This window comes from Pleurodeles waltl, chromosome 3_1, assembly GCF_031143425.1.
Source record: "Pleurodeles waltl isolate 20211129_DDA chromosome 3_1, aPleWal1.hap1.20221129, whole genome shotgun sequence".
NCBI lineage: Eukaryota > Metazoa > Chordata > Amphibia > Caudata > Salamandridae > Pleurodeles > Pleurodeles waltl.
The window spans coordinates 383,455,140-383,480,906 of record NC_090440.1 but is presented as its reverse complement, the minus strand read 5'-3'; the positions used below and the strand labels follow the sequence as shown (position 1 = coordinate 383,480,906).

The 25,767-nt window shown below is 42.6% G+C and overlaps 1 protein-coding gene across 2 annotated transcripts in view; it reads right to left on the bottom strand.

The window, feature by feature from the left end:
- The window catches only part of ADAMTSL3 (ADAMTS like 3), a 2,197,206-nt gene that overhangs the window by 420,474 nt on the left and 1,750,965 nt on the right, over positions 1-25,767 (bottom strand). For both annotated transcript variants that reach the window (XM_069222572.1, XM_069222573.1), the window contains exon 20: positions 12,639-12,792. In XM_069222572.1, the coding sequence (XP_069078673.1) occupies positions 12,639-12,792 (154 nt within the window). The remainder of the gene's footprint in view (positions 1-12,638; positions 12,793-25,767) is intronic.

Sequence of the window (25,767 nt, the reverse complement as noted above, 5' to 3'; positions counted from 1 at the left end):
CACCGTCCATACAAATTTCTGTTTGATGCACTTGCACTGCTCCAATGAATCAATCTGAGGTTACTAATTTAATTTTTATCCTCCAATTTCAAACTCCTTGATATTCATAGTATGTTTTAAAATGTTTATTTGTACATATAGGCACTTTATTTATATACACTTTATTATTAATATCTTAATATTAGTTCATTTTTTAAACCATCACAGACTTCCTGAGGAGGTTTTGCGGACCCCCAGGTGTCCTCGAGTCACAGGTTGAGAACCACTGCCCTAGTCAATTCTCATCAAGCCACTCCAGACTCAGACCTGATCAGGTCTAGATATGGGAGGGGTGGCAACACTATGAAAACATGCATGTAATCAAAATCTAGAGTTATAAAATGTCTTGAGATGAAAAAATAATGATAACAATAGTACTGCTCAAACATTAAGTTAATGTTCCTTTATGATTGTATGGTTTCAGAAATGCACAAATAGATCAGTTCACAAAATTACAAATTGCAGGGGGAGTCACATAACAACCCACCTAATTAATATTCATTAGGCAGTTAGATACTCTCTGTGATTGGCTGCAATCACCGAGATGGTGCCCTGAAACGGACAGCACACCACCATCCATATTATTGCATTCCAAAATAGAACACTTTTTTAAAGAAGCAGCTTGTTTTCCTTTGAGGAAGGATTGCTGCTTTTAAAAAAAAGTTTTGAGTTTTGGAAAAATATAGGGGGTGTAGGTGAAGGTCTCCTAGACTGTGCTTACTTTGTGCCAGTGGTTGCAGGTGAGGGCCACTAACACATATTTTTGGGGACCGGCACTTATTTTTAGAAATCAAATATTTACTGAGTGTAAGGAAGGGAAAAACACACAGATCTGAAAGAAAGAGGAAGAGGAGAAAGGCAGCAAAATTGGCACAAAGGGAGAAAGTAGGAACCTGCATTGACTATATAAAGGGGCAGGGAGTGCCAGGCGATAGTGGATTAAAGAGGCATGAGTTGGATTTAAAATTATACAGCTTTGGTATTCGGTGCATTAACTTTTAATTGCACTAACTGTGGGCTTCTGAGTAGAGATGAGGCATTGGCACTCTTTCTTTCACAAATTAAGGACTGTCCTGAGATGACAGCCTAATCCACTGAGGATGGCTCTTTAGCCCTACACATATGCTCAATTTGAAACTGATAATGTGGTGCATTGCAACAAGGAGGGTCTTCACTGGAGTATTTGTGCTGCAGTAATCTGGTTCACATGGCATTAGCGCAAGCTTCCCATCTTCATCCAGTTTTGAAACTCAATGCAAACAGCAATAGACAAGAGGTTTAATGATCTAATTGTTTTTAGCTTTCGATACTTCTTTATTGATTTTTGCAAATAAGAAAAGGTACAACATTAGACGGGGCTACCCACCAAAAACAAAACCCCTCCCTCGGAAGAACTCCCATCCACCCACTTAAAAGCCCCCACCCCGCCAGCCAATTGGCTTTTATCGATGTTGTAAATAATTGGTGGTTATGTTTAAGTGATGATTTTCATAGATATAAACAATAAACACGTTTTTAATTTTAATGTAACTTTCGTTCAAAATATTAATACATGTACAGGTGAGCAGCGGTCTCACTGTGTAAATATGTGATACGATATTTTTCTCTAGCGATAACTAATCATAACTACATACACGCTGAGTAGGCAAAGGGTTTTTTGCAGAGCTACACTCGACCTTAAAATTGCCAGTGTTACTTTAACATCATTCTCCACCAAGCCATTTAGAGAACGGCATTGCCACTGAGCTACCCAAAATTAATTAAATTCAGACAGAAATGCTGCTCCAAAATATTTTATTAAACCTCATGCCCAGGACATTCCTGGCATCCGTTGGGGATTTCTACGGCGCTGTTTAGTAATTCAGCGTTTGGCACACTAGTCTGAGACACAGCCAAGAACGGGCAGATTTTTTTTATATAGTTTAAGAACCTATGTGCACTATAAATTAATTTGTTCGCGTTAATACCAGTTTTCCAGTCACGATCCCTTCAACGTGTGGATGCTGTTTTTGGATAACGTTAGCTAATCCATTCAAAAACAAAAACATTTCTATCCTCCCATGAATTTGTTTGCTGCCAGGGTTTCTAACGAAGAAACAAATTGGCTGAATGGACTTTTTACTCGGAAAAAGTGTCACTGCCAGAAGCTGTTTTTGCGCTACTTGGTAGAAGTGAGAGGCGATCCCAGCCAGAGAAAAACATCTGCTTTAATTAAAAGGGACACGTCCCAGTAGTAAAGGAATCAATACTTTTGAGTGCCCGTCTCCCCAGTGCCAGCTCCATGCCGTCTCTGCCAAACCTTGGTTTATAGGAGTGGGCATCAATGAACGGGGAGGAGCGCGCAGATTGAAAACAATGATGGCCTCTTGCCGTGATGTTATATCTCTTTATTATCATACACTTCACAGACTACCAGCTCCAAATCTCCATGTTTGTGCTCTAAGTACCTCACAAATTCGTAATAGGTCAAATGTTTAATTACAATACATCTGTACGGTCAGACTTCCTTAGAACTGTGCCATGAGACATAGGCGCTGTCTAGGGAGGAAATGAGCCACAGAGAAGCGGAATGGAATAGGCAGCTTCTCCTTCTCGAAACTCTTTTAACAGATTTACTGGAGAGAGCTGGCAGAAGACAAGGATAGTTCTTTAACAAGACACCCTATCACCCTTGAACTAGCTAATATGGCCTCAAAGCATTGCCAGTTAGTGGAAACGATCACTTAGCCAGAGGGCAGTGAAATCTTTTCACCTGGGTCGAAATGAGAGCCATGTGGGGCACAAATGTTGAAACCACCCCTCACTTCTTCCCCTGTGTTTCCATCTATTTTGTAGCCCTTTCTTCTTCTTCTTCCTTTATATGATCTTTTGCCATGCTATCTCTTTTCCGTCTCCCTATATCTTTGCTTATGTCCCTGTGCCTCCTGCAATAAGTGATCATGGGACTTAAAAAACGGCCTCCAAAGGCTCCTGCTCACAGGGAATTGCTAAGTGAGCTAAAAGGCCAGCCCAGCCCTGCCTTAGACTAGCCCTTGAAGTGTTCTAGAACATTTGCTGCGTGAAGTCCACCGATGCCTGCAACACATATGCGTCGGTGGACATTTCTTCCAGTGGACATTTCCTCCAGTGAATTTGCTGCCTAACATTTTGTTATACCTTGAGCTGGAGTAAGTTTACTCCAGCTCAAGAATGTTACCTATGTCACTATGAAATTGTTTGTGATGGCTCCACGTAGGAGTTCCACACGTTTTTGTGTGAGCTTTTAGCAAGAACACCTTCCCTTTTGCCAGATGAGACCAATCTACAAAATGGTTTAATTCTGTGCCATGTTTTCTGAAAGTAAACTAAAATTAAAACTTTGTGCATGCTCGGTCGAGCAAATGCCTTTGATATGGCTGCAAGCGGGGTCTCTGCAAGCACTGGCCTTTGATGCGGTGCTCTTGCTGGTTGCTGGTGCTTCACGAGTTGCTCAGTTTGGAAAAAAAAAGGAGCACTCGAGTGAGTCTCTGCTTTGGCCCTGGGGGGCTGGTGAGTGTTTGTTGCCGCGGGGGGACTGGTGAGTGCCAATTTGATGGGAGCGTTGGCTTCCTACAAAAGCAGGCAGAACTGTGATCACAAGGTCTCCACCAAGACCAGCACAGCACAGCAAGCTGAGCCCATGGCACTCAGGCAAAGGAAAGGTGTAGATCTTGTAGTGACAGCATGGGTGCAGACACACTTAAAAGTAGTTCCACTAAAGTGGATGAAAACGATATTTGGGCCTCTGCACACTGATAAGAGCAAACACACGAGGAACGAGGATTGGTAAATGCAGGAAATATGCTACAGCAAATACAAACAGTGGAAAAGTAAGTGGCAAGCAGAGGAACCAATGAAAAACAAGGGGGCGTGATGTAAACCCCTTTTAAGATATATATTGACAATAGATTTCACAAGCACAGAGCATGCACTGCGCAGGCGAAATCTAAAAAAACAAATCGAACTAGCATGTATTGAATGGCACACCAACTGCAAGTGTGCTTGGCCCTCTCCTCATTTACCAAGATTCTCTGCTGACATTGGTGACCTCCAGTGTATTCATAAAAAATATAAAAGCATGAACAGTGTGAAAGAACTACTCTTCATAGTAAAGGACAAAACCATAGAGCCTGAAAGAGGAATATACCTTCCAAACATATTAAAGACATTTCAGGCTACAAAAGTATACACCTATTATTATGGAATCTGCAAACTCTTTTGGAATAGTACCTCCACCTTTGTTTTTAAAACATACAGGATTTATTCTGAGCATTAGATGGTCAGGATTTTCATCCAGCAAGACAAAAGGCTATTTTACTGAGCACACTCGGCAAAAGAGGAATAGAGTATAGTCAAGTACTTACCAGTTGCGGTGGATCAGGATGGGGGAAGAAATCACTATACAAAAGAAGCAAAAGATTAGACAACAGATTTGCTAAAGATACTAATGTGGTCATGTGTAGATTCAAGCTGTACATGTAACCACAAAAAAACAGGAGAATCAGTAGATGATTTTGTTTCCAGATTGAGGGAATTGTCAATCAAATGCCAGTTTGGTGGAATGACTGATGAGTTGATACTCAATAAGCTAATCGTACAGTGTAAGAGAAAGAAGATGAAAGAAAGGCCATGGGCAGCTAAAAATCCTTCACTAACGGATGGAATTCAAATAGCTAAAGTAGTGGAACAGCCAGAATTCTGCTTGAAGGAAATGAAGAAGAGAGAAAATGGGTCTAGAGAAGTCACATGCATTCAAAAGAATGATGGGGCAGAGGTCTTAGTAGTCAGGAATCATCGTAACACCTCTAGTAAAGCAGCAGCTTTCCTCAAATCAAGCAACAAAACCTACCCTAGATGAGGAAGAAACTTTCACAACTCAGATTTTAAAGGATTCTTTGCAGAGGGAAAAGATTACAGGAAGTGTGGTCTGAAGGTCACTTTGCACGTATGTTCAAAGTGAATCTCAAATCCAGAGTTGCTGCAATACAAGAAGAGTGTAAAGGGTGTGGGATTAAATGTATGAAAGGTAAGATAGAATGTTATGCATCAATGATTCTAATGAATGTTCTGGAAGACTTATTAGACAAAAAGCAGATTTCAAGATCAAAGGCAAGGTTGTTCAATTTATGGTGGACTTAGGTTCTCTGTACATGATCATACACAAGAGTATGTTTGTGCGTGAGTGGTCTAATGTGAATCTGCTACCAAAAGATATAAATCCTTGGGGTACCAGGGAGAAAAGATTGATATTGTTGGGCATATGGTGTCCAAACCTGAGTTCCAAGACAGATAGGTTAACAGTAAAGTATATGTGGCAGAGTCTAGCCCTTCAATTGTGGGGTGGCAACACCAGTATGACTTTCACATAATTATCAACTACAGAGCTTGAAACGAGGTTATGGTGGTAGATGACATCTCAGTGGGAGAAATTGTTGAGGGTGCCAAATTGACTTTTGTGGACAGATTTGGAAAATTGAAGGGATATGTACATTAAACTATGCTTAAAACAGATGTGGACCCAGTTCAAAATACATTAAGGAGAGTACCCATTGTGGTAAAGAATGAGGTCAAGAAAATGCTAAATCACATGATGTGTGAGGAAATCATAAAACCGGTTAAGAGCTCTGAGTGGGTTTCTCCTTAATTACTAAAGAGGCATATGGTAGCTTCAGGTTCTGAGTCGATCTGCACAGTGTCAATCATAATACTGTGACTGACAATTATACTCTGTCCAACATAATGATTTGATGCTGTTGCTCAAAGGTAGAAGTTTTTTCAGCAAGCTTGATCTGCAATGTGTGTACCACCAAATCAAATTGCACAAAGATTCAAATGACTTACAGCGCACATAACTGTGGAAGGCATCTTTCAGTTCATAAGGATGCCTTTTGACCTATCTTTGGCAGCAAGTATCTTTCAAAGAATGATGGCTGAAGTATTCAGAGGTATGAGTAATCCAATAGTTTTTCAATATGATACTTTGGTTATGGCGAGAACCTTGAAAGTCACAACTTCATGCTCAAACAAGTTAACTGAAGCGGGATTAACTCTAAAAAAAAATAAGTTTTTTGAGGAAGAGGTTGGATATCTTGGGTACACGCTTTTTATAGGTGGGGTGAATCCCCAAAAATATCTGTTGAGGGCCATCAAGGGCACTCCTGCTCTGAGCTTAGATCATTTCTAGGTCTAATAGAGTACTACTCTAGTTAATAAAAAGTTTTGCAGACAAAACAGAAGATTCAAGGAAGCTCCAGAGGAAAGGATGTAACTTGTTTGAGAAAAAGATCAGCAAATTGCTTTTGATGTTATTAAGGATGAAAACTGATGTGTTATCCCCATTCGATACAGGGCTCAGTACGTTTCTTGCAGAGGATACCAACACGGTAGGAGTTGGGGCTATATTGTCTCAAGCTTATGCAAGTGGCGAAAGAACAGTGGCCTTTGCTTCAAGGTTACTCACTCTTAGTGCAAGAAATTATTTTGTAATTGAGAGGGAGGCCTTGGCTGCAGCATGGGGAATTGAATATTTCACATGTATATTTAGGGTATCAAAGTTACACTTCAAATAGATCTTAAACCATTGGTTAAAGTACTTTTACCAGGACATTCAGGAAGGGGGCCTGCAAGATTGGCAAGGTTAGAATCCGAACCTTTAAGAGTGTAGCTACTCCACTGAGCATATTCAAGGACAGCATAACATTCAAGCTGATTGTTTAAGAGTCTACCATTGGACTGCCAATTGGTAGATAAGGTTAATGTGGAAGTTTTGGAAAAGGAAGCAGGCGAGAGAATTTGGAGAGTGGCACAATTCGTACTTCCCAAGAACTCTGTGACACCTTGTCAGACTATTTCCACAGCAAGATTGCTACTGGCTACAACAACTTTGACCCCCAACCCACTGACCTCAACCTTAACAACCTCGGCCCACCCATGTGATCCAGCCACCCGATCACTACATGGACTCCACTCACCACACAGACCACCACAGTCATCATGTCCTCCATCTACTCTGGAGCACCCACAACCCCTGCCACGTTTTTCAGCCTTGGAACCAAGGAAATCAGTGTGGAACTTACCAACTTTTCCAACGCCTCCATCACCATGACAGCCTTCCCTAACAGATGGAAAAATGTCAAGATCAGACCCCTCCTGAAGAAACTTTCCACCAACTCCAGCAAACTCAAAAATGACTGCCCCATTTCACTGCTCCCGTACCATGCCAAAGTGCTTGAGAATGCCATCAACTATCAGCTCACCAAACATCTGGAGAAAAACACCTTGCTCGAAGCCTCCTAATTCGGTTTCCGCACCAACCACAGCAATGAGTCTGCCTTGATCGCAGCCACCAACGACATAAGATCCCTCCTCAACCGTGGTGAGACAGCAGCCCTGATTCTCCTTGACTTATCAGTGGCATTCAACACTGTATACCACCACACCCTCATCAATTGGCTCAACAGCACTGGCATCCAGGGGAATGCCCCCAAGAGGATTGCCTCCTTGCTCACAGGATGAACACAGAGAATCCATCTGCCACCCCTCACCTCCCAACCAAAGAGCATCGTCTGTGGTGTACCCAAAGGATCAACTAAGATCTACGAAACCTCAGTGCCTGGATACCCTAAGGGGTGATAGAGCTGCACAGATATTGATTGATTGGTACAGTGTTTTGGAGTGCCACCCTTCTGTGGGCATTATTTTGCTGTTACCAGCAACCAATGCTTGACAGGAGGGGTGAATGTGGTGATGCTGTGGCCCAACTCCTTATTTTTCTCCATCTTTATTTGACAAAGTTTACTCCCTGTGCCTCCATATCTCTTCTCTACTATGTTTATTTCCTTTCCCCCATCTGCATCTGCTGCACAGTGGAATGCAATATCACATTGTGTTGCAGATGGGGAGACCCTTAGCGGCATGGTCTCAATGTCAGTAAAACTACATACCTCCTCCAAGGAACAGCTCTTGAATTTGGGGGGAACAGGCAGGTCCTGTATGCTTTGAACTGAGCCCTGATGTCAATGCAAAAGGGAGAAGATGCTACGCAGCACAGAGGTGAATATAGCATTATTAGAAGCACGCTTGTAAGACTGAATGTTCTGTAGAGGCCATTAGGTGTTCATTTTAAGCTCACCTAATGGAATGGTTCTTGCTCCTCGAACCTTGGAAAGGTGAAAGACTTGATCTGCTATGCTATGGTGCCATCCTAAGAACTACAAGGTATATATGGATCTCTGCAGTGGATGCATCAGCACAAGGAGTTCTCTAACACAAGAACAGCAAATGTTAACATTCAATTGCCACAGTCTACTAAAAAAATGTCTATTTATTTTGCTCCTGGTGCCTTATTTCATAAGAATAATCATTGTGATGTGAAAACAAATAGGATCTCTAAAGAGGTAAAGAGGATGGGAGTGTCACTGACATTGTAATTGATATGTGACCACATTGGTGCTGTATGTTATGCAGGACCTCTTTGCAGTATGGTCTTTCTTAATATTGGCATGTACTACAGACAGGGTGAAGTGTTTTTCTGTAGTAAAGAGTTACACGTTAAAATCTGCAGAAAGAAACACTGATGTGCATAATAGTGATATTTTTCATCAAACTAACCAATATATTTTTAGTGTTGCATAGGTTGAGTTTTATTTATTTATATCCCCAATTTTTTGGAGAGAGTTTATAAACCCCTTCTATCTTCGGACCCTCACCTTATTCTCTTTCTTTTTGTTGCGACTTATTTTTTTAAAATTGCGTGGCAGTCATCATTTGGTTTTCTTCTGCCTTTTGGTCCTTTTCGCTTTGTTTCACTATGTTTCTTATGACAGGATATTTTATGATATGATATGCTAGATTTTGAGAATTTGTTTAGCACACTTCTACTATCTGTATGGCACCTTAATATGAGGGTGGATGGTAAAGTACTTTGGGCTTGCTTATTAGATTCAAGGGGCCTGATTTAGAGTCGGGTGTAACAGAAAAATGATTTATTTAGGGGAGATTCTCTTTAGGAGTTAGCATTTGCTGCAGAAAACAGATGATTTTCCGTTATCACTGACATCTAAATCGTGCACCAGGTGCTGTATGTTCGGGTTTCCTCCATTTACAAAGGAGTACACACATTGAGATTTCTAACACTCACGTAGATGGACTGATCAAAGACTGAAGGAAAGGACGAAGGGGTGCATGGGTGAAGTTATGAAAAAGATAATGTGTTAAATGTTATTTTCAGAGTGCTGCCAATACCACTAGAGTCAAGCTATCCTGGCTGATGAGGGGTGATATCCCCAAACCGGTCCCAGGATGCTTGTTTCCAGTTCAAGGAGGATCTGGCCTGGCAGTTCAGGCTGGACTGTTCCCATGGGGAGCAGGGTCAAGACTGATTTGCATATGGCTGAGTCAAAGCTGGAATTCCATGGGTAGTAAACAAATGATGGATTTGGGCCCAGATATCTGTACTGGGGGTGAATGTTTGACATTGTTCAGCATTTTGTCCATTATTTGCAAAGGTGTTGTAACATGCACAACATAGGCAGGGTCGGGGTGTGAGATTCAGATTTTCCAACGATCACACATTGGCACATAATGTTAGAATACATTAGATGATAAGCAGGGCACATGAGAGGGACAAAAAGGGCAGTGGTAAGGGAGGTGAATGCAGACTGGCAGGTGTACTAGGTGAAGAAAACACGATATTTTGTAAAAATCCCAACATTTGTGAACACTTTCAAAGCAGAGATAGTATTCTACTCACACACCGGGTGTGTGTTGCAGTTATCAAGTCGGAACTCTGATTGAGCATTTAGTGACATCTGGATTTTCTTTATTGATTTATCTACAGATTGGCTTTAATGGATGAGACTTCTCTGTATGTAACTTTTAACTAGTGATGGTGGACAAATACGTGTCCTGAAGAAGGTGTGTGACCAGTTGGTCACTTTACACCGAAACGTACGTCGGCACGACCGCTGGACAGACGTTTGCCCAGATTTTCCTCTCTGTGGATTTTGATGCACATCTTGTATGCAGACGTATTGGAGGAAGATATTTCCAAGGACTAAAAAATACATCATAACAGACTTTGAATGTATTTATTACATGAAGATTTGAATTTGGGATATTGAATGACAAATAGCTGGACTTTTAAAATTATTCCAGTGAATTACAATTAATCATGGGTGACAGCCCCTATCCCCCTCCTCCAGTGGAACACTTGGAGGATAACACCAACTAGACCAACTGTCTATTTATATTCTTTTTATTGGTGAGTTTGAGTGGAGTATGTGGGTATGAATGATGATTGAGAGAGAGTTTCCAGGCTAGGTCCATGAATTTCGAATTAAGATTTTGTGTCTATGGATTAATAATAAATTTGGGCATTAAACATCTATATATGTCTACTATTTTCTATGTATAACACATCTACTTGCTCAATGTCGATAGTATCACTTTACAAATTCCCGCATTGGAACCAATACAGGAGGTGGGGTGTTTTTCTTTTTTGTTCAGTTTTTGTCCCTGTCCCACTCCATCATTAATTATTCAGCCAACCTTTTCTTTGGTTTGCTTCTGTTCCAGTATTTGCACAAATAACAATTGAAAATACCACGTTTTTCTTTTTTTTCTTTTATAGTGCTACTCAACCTAGTGCAGGGTTTTAGAGCACTTTACATCACATGTACATATTATACAATGTCAATTAATCCTATAAATGTACAATTCAATGTGCAAAATGTGTTATTTAAAACAGTGAGAATTACAAGGTGTAGGCCTCACTTAATAGCTCGCTGTGATATATTAGAATGATTACATTTTATGAACTGCGTGTAACAAAAGGGTCTCTGTGTTAAAAGCAGTAACTCACTTACCTAGCTACATAAAATACATATCTGTCATTTGCATGCCAGATGATGCGCTTTGCAGGAGACATGTAAACCCTTTATGCTGCTTTGATTTGAAACTGGAACTAGAGAAAACACAATTTGTTCCGGCATATGTGTTACCTTCCAATGTTATTTTACCATTATTATTATTCCCTGAGATTTACTGGGCACACAAAGATCACTGCAGCAGGTGCCTTAACCCCATAAGATTTTCTAAAAAGCAGACTTTGCAACCAATTAAGCAGAACATATTTATTGCCATGTTTCTACTTGTTGCCCATTTCTTTAGGGCAGTGCTTTAAAAAACAAATGTATAAACTGAGGCACAGATTTTGTATCAGGGTTGCATCCCTTTTCTGGCACATCCCTGATGCAAATTCTCATCTGTTAAGTATTGTAACGCCCTAAAATGTAATCATGGTAGACCTGCTAAACCTGTGTGAGGTCTCAGGATCGGATTTCACTTCCTGTGATGTCACTTTCTGTGAGGTCATGGGTTGTGATGCCACTTCCTGTGATGCTATATGCGATGCCACGCGCTGTGATGTCATGCACTGTGAAGTCACACGCCATGATGTCCCTAGCATACTGCCTAATTTGGTTAGTCCCCCACTTTATTTTAGGATTTGTACCTTGGTGTAAAAAGGGAGTATGTGTCCGATACAGATTTCAGTGTTCCACACACTAGAGCTGAAAGCTTGCACTGGGGAGATACACATGTATGAAGTGCAAACTGCACATGCAGCACATTTGGAAGAAACTGCAGTCAGTTTTGTGGATTTGCGTGTGTGCAAAATTCACCTTTTCATGATATGCACTAGTTTAAACATAAATTTGGCCCTATTTTCCTAATCTCTGTGAATATTTCCCCCTTTTATCCTAGCATGGGTACCAGTGCTCATTTACTTCACTTTTACATGTAAAGTTTGCCCACTAGATAGCACATTCTCTTGGGCATGACTTCCAACCGCTTGTCTTGAATCTGAGACAGTGCATCCCAATATACTTTCTCGTCAGCCGGCTTGTGTCTGTCCCTTCCATCCTCTCCCCTAATACTAATATTAATTTACTTCTTCTATCATGCACCATATACCCCTTCCATGTACTCCACAAATATTTTTATCGAGTTAATTGTTTTTATACTGAGTAGTGTGGCTCACCCCGCCATAAATGTTAGTACACTTTGCTTTAGGTCAGAACAATAACAGAATATGAATATTCAGTGCTTAATTTGTAAATAAAAACATGCCAGTGCCCAAAGCTCTCCTCTGAAACAAGCAGCTACTGCAATTAAATGTGCAAGCACAGAATACTGAGGTAGTGTAATCCTGAAGCCATTTCGGACCTCTTTAATCCATTTACAGCCACTACCTGCCCCTTCAACTCTCTCTTGCTGATGTCTCCTTCTCCTGTTTGTGTTGTTTTTTCATTTTTCTCTTCCTCCGTCTTTACGTAACGCTTGCAGTAAATGCTTGAGGCAGAAAAATAAGTGCCGGCCCTCAAAAATAAGTGTCAGTGCTCCACAGCGGAAGCCAACAGCGCAAATTAAGCACTGTGAATATTGTTAGAAACTTGAAACAGAAATATAGAAAGGTGGTATCCACAAACATAGAACAACATTCTGTAATTTGTGTATATAGCATCCTCATTATGTGCGTGCATTCAAAATCTGACAATCAGCTCTTAATGAGCGGCACTTACTGTTACAGTCATTTACTTGACAAGTCCTCACAAGTAGTGGAACTGGAAGGCCACTGCACAGGGATCCATTGACTATAATTTGCTGGCCTCTTGCTGTGATCTTGTAGCACACCAGCTTCCTTCTTTGGGTTCCCACACCACAGCTAACAGAGCACTGGAAAGCCAAACATGCGGCCAAAGTTAAGTTCTTCATCCACTCCACACAAACATGTTGTACAAAGTATTATATCTACTCAGAACCGATACCTTGGATAGCTAGTAGGACCCTAGCCTACTAATTTCTAGAGCGACTTCTTTCTGAAAGTTCTTGAGAGGTCCCCCCTAAAGCTCCTTTTGAGACACGTTGCTGATATTGATGCAAACTTTACACTCATTGCCCCATTTTCCAAACAAGACCTTCCTGTTTCACAGACCATATGTGCCAGGGGAAACATATTAAAATAATTTGTAGGAAAAGATGAGTGCTCTCTAGTTGTTTGTCTAGCTACACGCATAAGGCTGCACACACATATCGACAGCTCACACACACACACCTGTTTCAATGGGACTTGAGAGTAGCAGGAATGGAGGTGACACCTCCTTCTCATTGGGCTGGACTGCTTGTCCTGATCCAAAAACTATGTAAACGCCTTGTTTGACCACTTTGCAAGCCACTGATGTCTGGGTGCTTTCCACTTGTGAAGGAAAATAAGTCAGGTTATTTCCCCACATCATAGGTGCTGCAAGTAGAGGTGCTGAGGATGCTGCATGACCCACAGTAATAATGATGCTGGAGTTCAGAAGGTGACTGAGCAAGGAAGCTACCTTTACATTTTGTGTGCATCCTGTTACATTTGCTGCACGTTCAAAACAAAGGTCAAATAGTCTATATGGTCTGCAAATTGCTGCTTATTCAGAAACTGGAGTTTACATTTTTTTCCTCTGACTACAAAGTGATAGGAATTTGTAAAGTATCCTGCTGGGATACAGGAAACAAAAGCAAAGGCTGTAGCATGTCATTTTGTTTACACACAATAACCTTTAAATATTGGGAACTTAACTATACACATATTTCAAATTATATCAGCAATTAGGAAAGCACAAATGAAGCAAACACTTTTTGTAATTCTGAAATGTGATTGAAATAAATATGTTAATAGTATCAAAAGAAATAAAGACACTTTACTTGGTGAAGCACAAATGATAAATATTCACTGAAACCCAATTTCTACACATATTCGTCTTTGCACTATATAGTTTTACCAATAATACTGCATGTCTATGCCAATTTAGTAGTCATTTCAATGGCAAATGTGCTGTCTGTAAAATATAGTGCGCCATCACATCAGTGTTACAAAATGCACCACCAGCAAAATACCACACACTCATCACTCTCCTGCTGAAAGGGTGTGGCATACTTGCTACGCCTGTGGTTTTTGTACAACACTTGAATCTTTTACAATATCTAGGACTTTATTGATATACCATTAATGGCAGCACCCCTCTGAAAATTGTTCCAGCACCACTGCCCCACATTGAATTCTACACAATGTTCATGCAGCAATCAGATTGTTTTAACTTCTATATTAGAAAGAGTGTCTGGCCTCTCAGCACATGTCACATTTTCGAGTTGGAATGCTCAGTTCTCCAACAAAACTGTGTCCTATGAAAAACTAGTGATTAAAATGATTACACATATGTTGTGCTAATAAAACATACTATAGCGCAGACAAATCACACCCGGAGGTGTATCTCAACGCTTATTTGACACAAATCAAACATATTAATTGGAACAGCCAGGTCTTCAGAAGTTTTTTAAATCTAACAAAGTCTGTGCAGGAACAAATATGAATAAGTAGTTTATGCCAGTGGAAGGGGGCAATGTAGGGAAAGGACCAGCCTCCAAATCTTGAGGTGTGAATGCAGCAAACACTGATAAGGCTTTATCCTTGGATCTAAGGTGTCTAATAAAATAATAAGAGCTAATGTTGTTTTGAAGTTAAATTGGGCCTTTACCAGCCAGTACCTTATCCATAAGACATCAGAGTTTAAATAAGGAGCACTTTCTTATGGGCAACCAGTGCAAGACTCTTAGAGTAGGAGCAGATGGAGCGCCAGAAGGAAGGATGCAAACTAATTGTGCACCACCTGTAGTTTGGACAGCAGTGCTTCAATAGCTGCAGCCAGCAGAGCATTGCCATATTCAGTACGGTCATGATCAAGGCTTGCACCTGAGTTTTCCTGGCGCTTTGCCATGGGAAAACCTTCTCAAGCAGGTGCATGGTGGCATAACAAATACCACAAACAAAGGATACAGGATTTGTTCATAGAGAAGGTCTTGTCGAGCATAATGCTGAGATTTTCAACTGTCATCCAGGACTAGGAGCAGGACCTAATACGGATGGCCACCAGCCTGAGGATTATAACGTCTGTGTCTTCCCAAACAGCAAAATCTCAGTTTTATCACCGTTCAGCTGCAGGCAATTGTGCATTATCCAGGCAGCTGTTTTTCTCATGCAATCAGTGAATCTCATATTGACCCTATCAAGATCTTTCCCAAATGAGATGGCTAATTGGGTTTCAGCTACATAGGATAAGATCTCAAATTGGCAAGATTTGATAATCTGTCCCACAGGGGCCACATAGATGTTAAATAATTTGGGGCTCAGGGAAGAACTCTGATGGACATCCCTTGTTGACAAGCACAGTACAAGACTTAATAGAGTCTAATGTGGCCTTCAGGACTGGTTTTCCAAAAAGTCAAAGAGCCAAAGTAAGGCTTTCCCATTGATCCCTACCTTCATAAAGCCTACAAACCAATATTTTATGAGAAACAGTGTTGAAGTCATCTGACAAATCCTGCACTACCAGCATAGCTGAATTGCCAGCATCTAGGGAAAGTCTAATAGCATCAGTTACAGCCCTAAATGCAGTTTCAGTGCTGTGAAAGGCCTTAAAATCAGATTAAGAGGGGTCTAACATACTGTGTTCGCCCATATAGGCAGAAAACTGAGTATTTACCAGACTTTCCAAGATCTTCCCTAACAAAGGGAGGAGAGAAATAGGCTGACAGTTAGACAGGTTCTTCAGGATCACAATGGTTTTCATCAGAATAGGGAAGACCTGTGCAACTTTCCAGAATAGCAGCAATTTAGCTGACTTTAAGAAAAGATTGAAAGTGGCCGTGATAGACGGTGTAATTATGGTGGATAGGCTAGATGCTATATGGGGAGGACAAGGGTCTAACTGGGAGTCTAAATTAGCTTTCTCTAGCATGTTCTGCACTTGTGCTTGAGAGATGGCCTTAAATGTCTCCAAGTAGGCAGTGGCATTAACAGGAGGAGAGTTGTAAATAGAGAAATCCTCCAACTTCAATGGAAGAATCAGAAAATTCTGGTAGATTTTATTTATTTTCTCAATAAAGACATCAGCAAGTGAGTCAGATAATTCTTGTGATGCCAAGATGGTGTATGTGCAGGCGAGCGGTTTAGTAAATTAATTGAGAATCTTAAATAGTTATTTTGTTGAGTCGCCCACCTGATCAACTTTGTTAGTGATATAGCATTTATGTGCTTCTCTAATTTTCCTATGAAAGCTGGTGAGCATTTATTTCTAAGCATCTTTGTCAGTGGAAGTTTTAGCCTGATGCCATCTTCTTTCTAGTCTTCTATATATAGATTTCTCTATTCCCAGATCTTCCGAGTACCAAAGGGCATGATGTCTGCTGGGATAAGAAGACACATGTTAAAGAGGTGCAACCCTGTCAAATACTTGGAGAGAGAGCTATAGTAGTCAGCCAAAGCAGAATTAAGGTGCCTACAGTGTGGGGTATATGATGGCTGGAAAACAGTGCCAAAAGAGGCAAGAGAGTCTAACGTACACTGTCTCAATGCTCTCCTACCTAATTTCTTTGGCTCACCAGGCCCCTACCCTTGGAACATGAAAGCTGATCAAGTAGTGGTCAGTCTAGGTTAAGAGCTGTCTCTAAGGACATAGAGTTAGTAAATACAAAGTCTAGAGTGTGACCTGCAGTATGAATGGGGCCAGACACTTTCTTTTGGAGTCCTACAATTTTCATACACGCCAGTAGTTGAGCTACCTCTGTCTTTGAGCTGTCTTCTCCGTAGTAGTTAAAATCACCCATGAACAAAAGTTATTCACCTCCAGGACATGTGGGGCAAAGCATTCTACTAGCAAATGACTAAAGTCTTTTTTTGGGGCCTGGAGAGAGATAAATGAGATTACCCTTCCAGTGCTCATCAACTGAGATCTCAAATTTAAAATTACACAACTCCACCCAGTTTGAAAGAAAAGTGTCAATGAGCACTACATTCACTGAATTTTGGAAAACAATAGCGAAATCCCCTCCCACCCTAAATTCTCTATCTAATCTCACCAGCTTATAATTTTCAGGAAGCACCACTGAAATACAAGGAAGAGCCAGGGGTTTGAGGCTGATTTCTGAAATGAAACACAGGTCCTGTGAAAGGGAGGATAAAAGAACCCACAGTTTCGAGGCATGCTTTGGAATGGACCTGGCATTACAACAATGAAGGCCTTTCAGCCTCTCATAGGTGTTGAACAGGAATCTGTAAAATAGGCAAGATTCTTATTAGCCTGAGGTAGAGAGGCTGTATAATCAGAGCCTCCCTCTCCCCATTCCTGGCCACGGGAGGGAATATTATACAGTGCAATCCACATGAAATGCAAGAGACTGGGTCCTCTAGTAGTGAAGAAACAAGGTAGCAAAACAAGCGCCCTGGCCATCATGGTTAGCAGACAAATCTTTAATATGATGTAACTCCATATTGGAGTAGTGCAGTGTGGAAACATGAGTGACCTTGGTAGAACGAGAAGCAGGGATCCTGTCTCCTGGCAGCGTTCAAGCTTGGACAGGCACAGATGAGCTTACCTTTAGTGTGCCTGTGGTGTGCCTGTTGCATGCATCTGTTGCGTATCCTCGCTTGCATTGGGCCTAAATACCAATGCAGAGCTGGGTGAAGCCTAGACTGCTGACTGCCCAAGATGGAGGGAACTAGTGCCCTCTGCACAATTGGGTGTAACAGTAGTAGATGAGAGAGCAAGGTAAGTGCGTCTTGAGGCCTAAGCACAAGAATCTCTAATGGGTCATCCTATCTCCCCACATAAAGGCTAGCACGATGAGTACAGTTTGTGACTAAAGTGTAATTAAAATCTAACCACTAAAACACATCAATCCGGAAACATAAGAGAATTGCTGGAATGAATCCTGCTTAACACCAGTTAAAAATAAAGTGCAACAGTATTAAAAGTGAGGAGCAATGTGCAGTCCTAGGATATGCTTGCCTGTATCAAGTCTGCGTCCGGTGCAGTTTCTTCTCTGGCTGTCAGTTTTCTTCTGACAGCGACGTGCTTTGGATACTGAGGCGGTAGCCTCATTACTCCATGTACATTGTGAGCTTATTAAGTTGCTGTTTTGTTTTCTTATTGAGCTGTGACTCTTTGTCACAGATGAAGTTGGTTCACATGGTCATGTCTGTGATGGGCCGCAGATAGCGGTCTAAAGGGTTTGCAGAAATGTCAGCAAGTTTGTTGATCAGTGGGTTTTCTTTTTGATCCAATCCTTTGTAGAATTTCGCGTTGAGTTTGCGGAGATGGTCATCCAACATCTCAATGCTCAAATCTCCGTGGAGGTCAGCTGTTCTTGCAAAGCAAAGAGCACCTATGGCTATCCGTAAGGCCTTGTTCTGCAGAGGCTTCGGATACTCCTGCTTGCAACCGTTCCACACTAGTGAAGCATATGTCATTGTGGGACGAATAATTGCATTTATTGCACGCACTTTGCTCCTCATAGGCATTGATTTAGTTCTCATAAGTGTGTATAATGCAGCCAGTTTAGTTGTTGTTTTCTGGCATGTCTTCTCAATGTGGTTTCTCCAGCTAAGTTTGGAGTCAAGTGTCACCCCTAGGTAGTAGCTGCTGCTTTCCCACTTTATCTCCTCTCCATTGAGGCGGATCTGTGGTTGCTTTTTTATCTGCTTTCTGGTGAACAATGTTGCTGTGGTTTTGCTTGTGTTGAGGTTCATCTGCTAGTCGCTGTACCATCCAGAGATTTTGGTGAGCGAGGCTTCAAGGTTCTTTGTCGCTTCCCTGTCGCTGAAAGATTGGGAGATCGCTGCAACATCATCAGCGTAGAAAGCGAGGTCTGATTTCTTCAAGTCCTTGGGAATATCATTTGTAAATATATTAAAGAGGAACAGTTTAAGTATTGATCCCTGAGGCACTTCAGCCAGAATAGGGCATACAGTTGAGCATTCCTCATGGATTGCCACATGCAAGGTGCATTCTTCCAGGGAGCTAGACAGCAGATTTACCAGATAACTGGGAAACTTCAGCTTGAGAAGCTTGTAGATTAGTCCCCTGTGCCATACTCAGTTGAAAGCTTTGGTTACGTCCAGGAAGACTACTCCGGTTGATTTACTGATGTTGAATCCATGGCTAATAAAGTTCACAACTCTGAGAAGTTGGTGAGTTGTAGAGTGGTCTTTCCATAACCCAAACTGTTCTTTGGCAAGAAGGTTTTTGCTTGTTGCAAAGTCAATGAGGTGTTCATGTATTACTTTTTCGAAAAGCTTTACTAGGCCAGATAGCAGACTTATAGGGTGGTGGTTTGCAGGATCTCTTAGCGGCTTCCCAGCCCTAGGGAATACAATGACTCTTGCTTCTTTCCAGGCTTTAGGGAAATGCTGGTGCTGGAGACATGCATTGAAGATTTCAGCAAGGCGATCAACTGCTGCATTTGGGAGCATCTTGATGGCTTGGTTGGTTATTCAGTCTTTTCCTGGGGCTTTGCCATTTTTCAGCTTCATTATCAGGCTTCGTATTTTGTCACTTGAGTATTCCTCTATGGTTGCAGCTTATGTTTCCGGAGATAGCTTCAGGTAATGCTTGGTGACTTCTTCCTCTACTTTGACTGTCAATTTTCTGGCCTGGTTGGGCTTGAAGGATGTCTCCAGGGTGTCAGCCAGGACCTCTGTCTTTTTTCTGTTGCTGCATGCCAGGTGAGTCTTCCCTTGTATCGGTGGGTTCGGTTCCTTTCTGCCAGTCAAGCTCCGTGTCATTCTCTAGAGAGAATTCTCTGAGTCCTTCAGATGGGTTGTTGCTGCTTCCTGTTTTTCACCTCTGTGCTGGCTTATTTGTGTCTTCAGAAGTTTTGTCAGCATGTTATACTTCTTCAGCAGGTCTGGAGTGCGGAACTTCTGCCACTGTCTTCATGCTCTATTCTTCTTGGCTATTGAGTGCTTGATTCCGCTTGGGAGGTCATAGATGGAGCAGTGTTGAGGTGTCTGTTGAGGAATGCTGCCTTTGATGGCAGTGTGGACTGCATTGGTGAAGCGGTCAATAGCTTGGTCAATGTGCTTGATACAGCGCATTGGATCAAGAGTCATGGCTTCATCCAAGCTTCTCTTGTAGAGGTACCAGTCTGCTTTTTTATAGTTGTACCTTGCTCCCTGCTGTTGGAATTCAATTTTGTCTCCAACAGTGACCAAAACTGGGTTGTGGTCAGATGTCAGTGCTGTTAAAGTCTCTAGCTCTGTTGACTGGGAAAGGTTCTTCATGACGACAATGTCCAAGATGTCCGGTTTCTGCTGTGCAGCGCCTGAATAGTGTGTTGGATTAGTTGATCCAGCGACTACAAAGTCCTTCTTTCTTGAGTGGGCAAGAAGAGCATGTCCTTTGCTGTTTGCGGTCCGGGAGTTTCAGCATTGGTGCTTGCCATTTAGGTCTCCTTCCATTAGTGTTGGGATGTTGGAATCCAGTAGTGCATCTATGTCGCTTGGGCATAGCTGGTTTGGTGGTGAGTAAGTGGGAATCAGTCGAAGGGGGCCTGCAGATGTTTGAATCTGTATACCTGTTGCTTCATTGCTCCCCACTAATGGTAGTACAATTTTGTGATGCTTCACTTTTGTGCTGATGATCACAGCTGTTCCTCCGCCCTTGGCTCCAGTCGAGTGGTCTGTTCGGTATACTCTACAATTTGCTAGGCTGAGCTTCTGGTTTACCTGTATATAGGTCTCAGAGATAAGTGCTACACTCACATCCTTAGAGTCCATCAGGTGCAGGAGTTCATCATTTTTGTTTTGAATCCTGTTGGCATTCCACATCAAGAAGGTAGTGTTTTTCTTAGTCTTGGCTGCCATGACGATTGATTTCTGCACTATGGAGAAGACTGGTGATGAGGTTCGCCATTGTCATCACCACTGGGTGGATATTCATATCTACTAGTACTTTTGCAATCTTTACGATGAGTTCCTGCCAGTTGAGAGCAGTGCTTGCTTTGCAGGACGAGATTGGGGTGTTGCTGTTGGAGGGTTGCCTTCTTTGGGCCTTGTAACATCTGCGTAGGCCCTTCCATCCACATGTAAATAGCCATGACTGTTTCTTGAGGTGTGGGTTGGGATCCTGTGTGGAGTTCTGGGTTTCTGGGCGTATGTTTTCTGCTGGTCCTCAACTGGGGTCGTCATCGGCGAGGGATGAGATACCTTTTGAGTTTGAGGAATTCGCTTTCATGGTTCATCCTTTTTTGCTTTCTGTAGGTAGGGGCAGCCGTGGTAGCTTGCAGGGTGGTTTCCTGTGTAGTTTGCACATATTGCAGGTTCCGTTCCCCTGTTCCTTGTGCATTCGTTGGAGGTAGGTTCACCTCCACAGCATACACATCTTGGTTTCTGATGGCAGAAAGCAGAGGTGTGCCCCAAGCATTGGCAGTTGTAGCTTCTGTAGTAACAGTGCAACTGCAGAGTCTTGTGATTACTGAGAGATCAACAGGTTTTCCGTCATGGCTTGCTGACAAGGTCACAATGAATAGGGGAAACTTTTTGTTTTGTCTGTAGGCGAAGCAATCTGCATTATATTTTTTACTGGAAGGCCGAGTTCCGGTGAATTCGGATGGAGTGTCCTAGTGATGAATTTGCAGGTAGTCCTGATATTACAAATCATTGTGGTTTTACCGTGGTCAAGGCGAAAGTATGGTATTCCAGTTTTTGCTCTGTAAGTTCGCTGGTCACACTCCTATAATCTTCCGGTGTTGTTAGTATTATTTTGGCGTGGTCCTGCCGGGGCTTTATGGTGAAAGTGGAGGTGCAGTGTCCCTCCAAGAGTTTTCACAAGATCGTTGTGAGTGGGCAAGTTCTTCAAAATTATGGGTGGGATCTGCAATCCCTTTGTAGGACAAGGATTTGTTGCATTTCCAGCTGTCGCGTTGTCTAGTTGGTCAGTGTCACAATCTGAGGTATGTTGCAGAGCTTGAAAGCGATTAGCGGTCTCAAAGCTTTTGTGTGGAGCACGTGCAAGCTTGGGTGCTTTTTCTGGCGAAGTGGGGCTTGAGTCATGTCCTCTCTTTATTTTGGTGTGCCATTTGATGTAATCTGTAGCCTCTGTAGAATGTACATTGGTTTCTGCAATTGCAGTCATTGCGTAGCAGTAGTGAGGTAATTTCACTGGAGAGCTTCACAGACTAGCCAGTTGAAATAATATTTATGCAAGTAGTGAGCGAAGGCAGGTCAGCTGTGCGTGCCATAGCCTTTGTTCTCCAAGATGCAGGAGGGTGACCCCCACTGGTCAGATGCAGGCACCGCTGGTATATGCTGTGCTCTGTAGGCCTATTTCTCTAGGCCGGGGGAGGGGCTGGGCTCACAGGGGGCCCTGGTGCTGTGAGGGCAAATCCAGGAGCTCTTCTCGCCCCCTGTGTGCAGCAGAATCAAGTCTGTGTCAGCGCTTGCATCGGGCCTAAATAGGCAACTGCTAACTGAGGCCGGGTGAAGACTAGACTGCTGACTGCTCAAGATGGCGGTCAACCAGTAGGTGAAGGTAGGACCAGTGTTCTTTCCGCACAATCAGTAGCAACCATGGCAGACCAGAGAGCAAGGGAAGTGCAGGAGGAGCCCAAAGTGCAGGAGTCATCAATTGATTATCCTACCTTCCAACATAAAGGCCAGCATGCTGAGTGCAGAAAGTAACTAAAGTGTAATGAAAAATTAAACACTAAAACATATTAAACTGGAAAGATAAGGGAATTGCTGGAATCAATCCTGCCTAACACCAGTTAAAATAAAGTGCAACAGTACTGAAAGTAATGTGCAATGTGCAGTTCTAGGCTATGTTTGCCTTTGTAAAGTGTGCACTTTCATCGGGCCTAAATAAGTCGTCTCTGACTGAGGCCAGGTTAAGACTAGTCTGCTGGTTGCCCAAAATGGCGGTTGGGTCATCAACTAGGAAGTGAAGGGAAGGGGACTAGTGCTCTCTCCACACAATCAGTAGTAACTATGGTGGACAGGAGAGAAATGCAAGTGCGGCCAGAGCCCAAAGGATAAGGATCACCAATGGGTCATCCTACATCCCCACATAAAGGCCACCACACTGTGTGCAGTAAGAAACAAAAGTGTAATGAAAACTAACTACTAAAAACACATCAAGGGGAAACATAAGGGAGTTGCTGGCATCAATCCTACCTAACACCTGTGCAAAATAAAATGCAACAGTATTAAAAGTAAATTACAATGTGAAGTTCTAGGCTAAGCTTGCCTGTGTCACATACAAGTCATAATGACAAAAATAGAACAACTCTGTAAGGGATGCCATTAGCAGTATGACTGCCTTTAAAAATAAACTGCAGGAAATGGCCTGATTTAACTTATCAAATGCCTGAGTCCAGCATTCAGGGCAGCAATCCATCAGCACAGTAAATTAAATTAGAGGTGCCATTCAGATTCTGATTACAAGTTGTGGTAGACCACCAGTTGTGGTATCCCACCTGGATGGGTATTTCCAGATAGGATATCACCCTGCCCCTTACAAATAGACCTGTGTTTTCAGGGTCTTGAGTCACTGCACCCACTTTAACTTGATGCAGATCTGCAGCTGGTAAAACCGCTGCAGGGAAATGTGTGGCAGAGCATTGCCTCAACCTGACCTGGCCCATGCAGCACTAGAGGAGGGTCAGAGAATGCTACCCCGATTTGCCTCAACCCTGACTTTACCCACCACCACATCCAACCGCGTGACTCCCATCCAACCCTGTGCATACACTGTCTTCCTATTCTGAGCACATGGCTAATATCAGCAGTTTTATCTCCAGGGTCGTGCACGGATTGGTGGACAGCGGTGAGGCGCAAATGGTTGAGAAGGTAGGCGGAGAGGATTTCAGGATTAAAAGTAACTTCCTGATTATCAAATTTTAACACAAATTTGCAAAAATGACGTTTTTCAAAGCATTAAAGAGTGCACTTAGGGGAGATGAGTATATTCCAGCTAGAGTAGGAGAAATGTGTCTGCCAGAAGGTACTCCAACATATATCTTAATTGAGGAGAAGGAAGGGAGCTTAGGCCCATATTTATACTTTTTGACGCTAAACTGCGCTAATGCAGTTTAGCGTCAAAAAGTTTTGCGCCGGCTAACGCCATTCTGAAGCGCCATGCGGGCGCCGTATTTATTGAATGGCGTTAGCCGGCGCAAGCAGACCGGCGCTGCCTGGTGTGCGCGAGAAAAACCACGTACACCAGGCAGCGCCGGCGTAGGGGAAAAATGGCGCATGGGCGTCTTAAAATGGGGCAAGTCAGGTTACGTCGAAAAAATCGTCGTAACCCGACTTGCGCCATTTATTTTCGACGCCCATCCCCCATCAACATGACTCCTATCATTGTAAAGATAGGAGTCATGCCCCCTTGCCCAATGGCCATGCCCAGGGGACTTCTGTCCCCTGGGCATGGTCATTGGGCATAGTGGCATGTAGGGGGGCACAAATCAGGCCCCCCTATGCCACAAAAAATTATTAAAAAAAAAAAAAAAAAATACTTACCTGAATGTCCCTGGGGTGGGTCCCTCCAGCCTTGGGTGTCCTCCTGGGGTGGGCAAGGGTGGCAGGGGGGGTCCCTGGGGGCAGGGGAGGGCACTCTGGGCTCATTTTGAGCCCACTTGTCCCTTAACGCCATGCCTGACCCAGGCGTTAAAAAGCGGCGCAAATGCGCCGTTTTTAGCCACGCCCACTCCCGGGCGTCTCTTTTGCCCGGGAGTATAAATATCACGTAAAGGCCTGGGAGTCATTTTTTAGACGGGAACGCCTCCCTTGCATATCATTAACGCAAGGAAGGGGTTCACGCTAAAAAATGACGCACATTCCGGGAACTTTGGCGCTATTCGCCTCTAACGCCATAGTATAAATATGGCGTTAGTTGGCGTTAGTTTTGCGTCGAAATTGCGTCAAAAAAAACGACGCAATTTCGGCGCAAACGGAGTATAAATATGCCCCTTAGTGTTTCATGTTAATGGAACCTTTAATTTGAGAATTTTTGAGAATTTGAGACAAGTGCTGTAGGATTTAAAACCTCTGCCGAGACCAGCTCAGTTTGAAGCATTAGCGATCTGGGAGCTAGTAACCAGACAACAGCAACAGTTGAAATTTGAGAGAAAGATGGAAAGGGCAGAAAAGACACTAGCAGAGGCTAGATGGGACAATGATCAGAAGTACTGGATGATAGATACATTACAGGGAATTAGAATGTTTCCTGCAATTTTGCAGGATAGTGAGAAAGAAGCAAGGAAAGCTACTAAAAAAACAAATAGGAGCCCTTCTGAGGATAGACAGCAGAAATCAAAAGAGACTAAGAAGTCTTTGACACCTGATGAAGAATCAGATGATGATGAATTAATTTTACAGTTATTGAGAAATCATCCTCCACCATATGTGGTACTGTAACGCCGCGATCTGACGCGGCGTCTCTTTCTGTGCTCGCGGGTGGAACTCGCTACGGATATTCGGAGCGCCGTTCCCCGTGTTTTTTGACTATGCTTTCTGGGAAGCATATATTTCGCTTCCGGACGCGCTACACTTACTTGTAGCCTTTTTTCTTCTTTTGTTGTTGGTGGTGGGTTTTTTGTTGGTCCTTTGGCCCGACTCTATCCATGTTGTGTCCATCTCGTCTTCTTCGTGTTTATGTCCCAGCATGCTCTGTTTTTCTTTTATACTACTTCCTTTTTCCTATACTGGTCTCTGGGCTTTTCCCAATCCAAGATGGTGTTACTTCCCTTTCCTGTGATGTCACTTTCCTTTTCTCAGTATATAAGTCAGTCAGTCTTGTTCCTTCTTGCGTTGCAAACACTTCCTTCTGGTTGTGC